Genomic DNA, 6,000 nt, shown 5'->3' with positions numbered 1-6,000 from the left:
TCAGAAGACAGCCGATCCGGTGGACCACAGCTTCCTCAATAATGCTGAGCCCCTGGGTGGCCTTCGGAATTCCAACACGGCGCGGTGGACACAGCCGCGAATTGGCCGCCCCAGGGCAACTGCTGCGGGAACCAGAGCTCGCCACCAACAACTCTCCCTCTAAGCCGCGAAGCAAAAAAGTCTACTTTGTGAGCTGCTGGCGTTAAAGTTGTGGGCGAGCCGCTGGACTCCTGCAGAAATGAGTTGGCTCTGGGGCCATCCTTCCTGAGCTGAGACAAAGTGCGTTGAGCAAGAGGCTTGACAAACTGTGAGCTAGCTGGCTTGCTTATTATTATAAAAATACCTCCCCACCTCCAATGCATACCTCCCCAGTGACCCCGGCTCCATGCCCGGAAGATGGCAAAAACCTCCGGGATCCCTTGCCAGATTGGCCTGGAGAAGAATTGTTCCTTACCCCAGAGTAGCAAAGGGCCACAAGAACTAGGCCCTGATCATATACAACCCTCCCTGCCCTCCTTCTCATGATCTGCCCAGTCTGCAGGAACTGCGTTTGCTGTCAGATGGCAATCTAGCCTCTGCTTAAAAACCTCCCAAGGGATGAGAGCCCACCACCTCCCGAGGAGGAAGCCTGTTCCACTGAGGAATCGCTCGAAGTGTCAGGAATCCTTGAGTTGGAAGGGACCTCCAGGGTCATCTGGTCCAACCCCCTGCACAAGGCAGGAAACTCGCAAACACCTCCCCCTAAATTCACAGGATCCTCATTGCTGTCAGATGGCCCTCTAGCCTCTGTTTAAAAACCTCCAAGGTAAGAGAGCCACCACCTCCTGAAGAAGCCTGTTGCACTGAGGAATCACTCGAAGTGTCAGGAATCCTAGAGTTGGAAGGGACCTCCAGGGTCATCTAGTCCAACCCCTGCACAAGACAGGAAACTTGTAAACACCTCCCCCTAAATTCACAGGATCCTCATTGCTGTCAGATGGCCCTCTAGCCTCTGTTTAAAAACCTCAAGGAAAGAGAGCCCACCACCTCCTGAAGAAGCCTGTTGCACTGAGGAATCACTCAAAGTGTCAGGAATCCTAGAGTTGGAAGGGACCTCCAGGGTCATCTAGTCCAACCCCCTGCACAAGGCAGGAAACTCACAAACAAACACCTGTAATGTATATGTATTAAAATTAATACATATACATTACATTTTCTCCCCCCTCCCCCCCCCTTTTAGTGACCCCCCAGCAGTGTATTTTAATTAAATTGCTAAAAAAAAAAGGTAATCAATTTGTCTATTAAAGAATCCTCGTAAAAAAGAAAACATAAAGCAAAAAGAGAAAAGGAAAGAAAAAAAAACATAGTTTATAATTGTAATCCCATCTTCATAGTAGTCCTTTAGTCATTATCAAAAGAACGGAAAAAAATATATTCCAGTAGTCTCACTTTTTTACTATAGTCCATTTAACGTTCCTTTAGAACTTAATCATTGTCAAAAGTCGCCAAATAACCTTTAACATTCCATTGTTTTTCAAAATATTTTTGAAATTTTCCCCTCTCATTTTTAAACTTTTCTAATCATGTTTCTTTTAAGATTCTTGTCAGCTTGTCCATTTCACTCCAATGCATAACTTTTAAAGTCCATTCCCACTTTTCTGGTATTTTGTCTTGCTTCCACATCTGCGCATATAATGTCGGAGCAGCCGAAAGCATATCACAAATTACCCTTCTATCTTGTTTTGGAAATATTTCCATTTGTAATCCCAACAGAAAAATGTCCGGTGCCTTCTTGATATTAGATCCCAAAATTTTCAAAATCTCTTGCTGCATCATTTGCCTAGAAGGTCCGTTGTTCTGATCCGGCAAGACTCTTCTAGTGTTCTTATCAGGAGAAGGCCTCAGCCTCTCTGCCCAGTTGTGGCCCTCCAGAGGAACTGCTTGGCCTGTGTGTGACAGAATGTTTGGCGTAGGTTGACTGCTGATCTGATCCAGAAGGGCTTTCTGATGTGATTACGAAGGTCTCAACCTCTGTGGCCTGTTGCTGGTCCTCCAGAAGAACTGGTTGGCCACTGTAAGACAGGATGCTGTACTAGGTGGGTTATTGGTCTGATCCAGCAGGCTCTTCTCGTATCTGTGTTTAATTTTATGGGGTGGGGGTTATAATGCATTTTTTTTTAACCGTTAAATTGTTTTGAACGCTTGGGCTGCGTACAGCGAGTCATTTTGCAGGTAAACAAATAAGTGGGGATTTTGCTGCCTTATCCTGGGATAGAACCCCCGGCTCTGCGGGAGGATACCCTGTGAAGGAGATAATGGGAACAGGGTCTAACAGCCCCAGCCTGTCGCATCTTGAGCTCTGCTTCTGTTCCAGAGAGCATGCCTACTTGAGTCTCCCCACCGCTCCAAATTTTCGTACATGCGACGAAAAATCACAAGGGGCCCAGCGGATGAGTTCTGAGCAAAAAAAGCTTGTGTAGGCTTTAGAGCTAAACTCCTGGCAGAGATGAGCCAAGCCATTTCTGACTCTTCTCTTAGCTCTTAACACTTCTGTTTAATCTGCAGACTCAGGAAGACAGCCCTGTATTCGTTCACAATCGGAAGAGTACCTCCAAAACCACATAGGTCAGACATTTTATTTCTAAAAGGCCTTTTTAAAATAATAATAACAATAACAATCTAGAACATATCCTGGGTTAATCCAACAAAGCGTTTTCCTCCAGAACTGGTTCAAGCTTCTGCGGAATTAGTGAATTTCCACTTCTGTACTAAGACAGTTCACTCAACGTGTTTGGAAGCCTCCGGATGATTGTCGTAGCTATCAGTACGTACAGCCAGCCACCTGTAGAACCAAGTTTTGAGACCACTGGCACCTTTAAGACCAACAGAGTTTTAATTCTGGGTATAAGCTTTCATGTTGTGCACCCCAGCTTTACACCTCAGCCTTACACTCCCAGAGCCAGTTTGGTGTGGTGGTTAAGTGCATGGACTCTTACCTGGGAGAACCGGGTTTGATTCCCCCACTCCTCCACTTGCACCTGCTGGAATGGCCTTGGGTCAGCCACAGCTCTCTTATATGGGAGAACCAGGCTTGATTCCCCACTCCTCCACTTGCACCTGCTGGAATGGCCTTGGGTCAGCCATAGCTCTCTTATCTGGGAGAACCGGGTTTGATTCCCCACTCCTCCACTTGCACCTGCTGGAATGGCCTTGGGTCAGCCACAGCTCTCTTATATGGGAGAACCAGGCTTGATTCCCCACTCCTCCACTTGCACCTGCTGGAATGGCCTTGGGTCAGCCATAGCTCTCTTATCTGGGAGAACCGGGTTTGATTCCCCACTCCTCCACTTGCACCTGCTGGAATGGCCTTGGGTCAGCCATAGCTCTCTTATCTGGGAGAACCGGGTTTGATTCCCCACTCCTCCACTTGCACCTGCTGGAATGGCCTTGGGTCAGCCAGAGCTCTCTTATCTGGGAGAACAGGGTTTGATTCCCCACTCCTCCACTTGCACCTGCTGGAATGGCCTTGGGTCAGCCAGAGCTCTCTTATCTGGGAGAACAGGGTTTGATTCCCCACTCCTCCACTTGCACCTGCTGGAATGGCCTTGGGTCAGCCATAGCTCTCTTATCTGGGAGAACCGGGTTTGATTCCCCACTCCTCCACTTGCACCTGCTGGAATGGCCTTGGGTCAGCCAGAGCTCTCTTATCTGGGAGAACAGGGTTTGATTCCCCACTCCTCCACTTGCACCTGCTGGAATGGCCTTGGGTCAGCCATAGCTCTCTTATCTGGGAGAACCGGGTTTGATTCCCCACTCCTCCACTTGCACCTGCTGGAATGGCCTTGGGTCAGCCATAGCTCTCTTATCTGGGAGAACCGGGTTTGATTCCCCACTCCTCCACTTGCACCTGCTGGAATGGCCTTGGGTCAGCCATAGCTCTCTTATCTGGGAGAACCGGGTTTGATTCCCCACTCCTCCACTTGCACCTGCTGGAATGGCCTTGGGTCAGCCAGAGCTCTCTTATCTGGGAGAACCGGGTTTGATTCCCCACTCCTCCACTTGCACCTGCTGGAATGGCCTTGGGCCAGCCAGAGCTCTCTTATCTGGGAGAACAGGGTTTGATTCCCCACTCCTCCACTTGCACCTGCTGGAATGGCCTTGGGTCAGCCATAGCTCTCTTATCTGGGAGAACCGGGTTTGATTCCCCACTCCTCCACTTGCACCTGCTGGAATGGCCTTGGGTCAGCCAGAGCTCTCTTATCTGGGAGAACAGGGTTTGATTCCCCACTCCTCCACTTGCACCTGCTGGAATGGCCTTGGGTCAGCCATAGCTCTCTTATCTGGGAGAACCGGGTTTGATTCCCCACTCCTCCACTTGCACCTGCTGGAATGGCCTTGGGTCAGCCAGAGCTCTCTTATCTGGGAGAACAGGGTTTGATTCCCCACTCCTCCACTTGCACCTGCTGGAATGGCCTTGGGTCAGCCAGAGCTCTCTTATCTGGGAGAACCGGGTTTGATTCCCCACTCCTCCACTTGCACCTGCTGGAATGGCCTTGGGTCAGCCAGAGCTCTCTTATCTGGGAGAACCGGGTTTGATTCCCCACTCCTCCACTTGCACCTGCTGGAATGGCCTTGGGTCAGCCAGAGCTCTCATAGAGTTGTCCTTGAAAGGGCAGCTTCTGGGAGAGCTCTCTCAGCCCCACCCACCTCACAGGCAGCGTTCCCTCTAAGATGAGTTAGCGTGAGCTAGCTCACAGATTTTGAGCCTCCAGCTCACACATTTTTTGTCTTAGCTCAGGAAGGATGACCCCGGAGCACACTAGGAGCTCATAACTTTAATACCAGTCGCTGACAAAGTAGAATTTTTGCTCATAAGACTCTGCAGCTTAGAGGAAACATGGCTTACAGGGCGTCTGTTCTGGGGGAAGAAGATAAAGGAGATTGTGAGCCACTCTGAGACTCTTGATTCAGAGAGAAGGGCAGGGAATAAATCTATTGTCTTCTTAAGAACATAAGAGAAGCCATGTTGGATCAGGCCAATGGCCCATCCAGTCCAACACTCTGTGTCACATAAGAACATCAGAGAAGCCATGTTGGATCAGGCCAATGGCCCATCCAGTCCAACACACTGTATCACACAGTGGCCAAAAATTTACACACACACACACACACACACACACACACACACACATATATATACACACACACACACACACACACACACACACACACTGTGGCTAATAGCCACTGATGGACCTCTGCTCCATATTTTTATCCAGTCCCCTCTTGAAGCTGGCTATGCTTGTAGCCGCCGCCACCTCCTGTGGCAGTGAATTCCACATGTTAATCACCCTTTGGGAGAAGAAGGACTTCCTTTTATCCGTTTTAACCCGACTGCTCAGCAATTTCACTGAATGCCCACAAGTTCTTGTATTGTGAGAAAGGGAGAAAAGGACTTCTTTCTCTACCTTCTCCATCCCATGCATAATTTTGTAAACCTCTATCATGTCACCCTGCGGTCGACGTTCTTTTTCTTCTTCAAGTGCACACATGCAAAAGCTGATACCCAGAATTAAACTTCGTTGGTCTTAAAGGTGCCACTGGACGCCACCTTTGCTCTGCTGCTTCAATCCAACATTGCTACCCACCTGAAGCCCCCCCTCCCCCCTCCCATAAAGATCTTTACAGTTCCTTTGCGATGCTTGGCTTCTTACAGTAGCAGAGAGGAACAAGCGATTCGACCGCAATCTCATTTAGTTCTGCCGTCTTGTTCCTTTCTGCTCAAGAGGAAGCCAGGCACTGACAGAGGGTGAGTAGATGAGAACTTTCGTTCTGGCGTAGGTGTTGAGCTTTTGTGGGATGCTGCAGTGGCTGTTATGGAGCCGATAGCTGCCACCGGGAGTCGTGGCCTCTGGCGTGAACTGGTCCCATAAGCTTTCATTGGGACTTCTGTTTTCATTGGAACTTCTGTGCAAGAACCTGAATTTCAGGATTTTGATGCGTACCTATCAGGCTTTTCAC

At 49.1% G+C, this 6,000-nt stretch overlaps 1 protein-coding gene across 1 annotated transcript in view; it reads left to right on the top strand.

The window, feature by feature from the left end:
- The window catches only part of EMSY (EMSY transcriptional repressor, BRCA2 interacting), a 143,503-nt gene that overhangs the window by 115,612 nt on the left and 21,891 nt on the right, over positions 1 to 6,000 (top strand). Inside the window, exon 16 of the mRNA XM_060235028.1 lies at positions 2,545 to 2,604. Within this exon, the coding sequence (XP_060091011.1) occupies positions 2,545 to 2,604 (60 nt within the window). The remainder of the gene's footprint in view (positions 1 to 2,544; positions 2,605 to 6,000) is intronic.

Source organism: Heteronotia binoei, chromosome 3 (assembly GCF_032191835.1).
Source record: "Heteronotia binoei isolate CCM8104 ecotype False Entrance Well chromosome 3, APGP_CSIRO_Hbin_v1, whole genome shotgun sequence".
Lineage (NCBI taxonomy): Eukaryota > Metazoa > Chordata > Lepidosauria > Squamata > Gekkonidae > Heteronotia > Heteronotia binoei.
The sequence above is the reverse complement of the archived record's forward strand: the minus strand, read 5'-3'. Positions and strand labels throughout refer to the sequence as shown.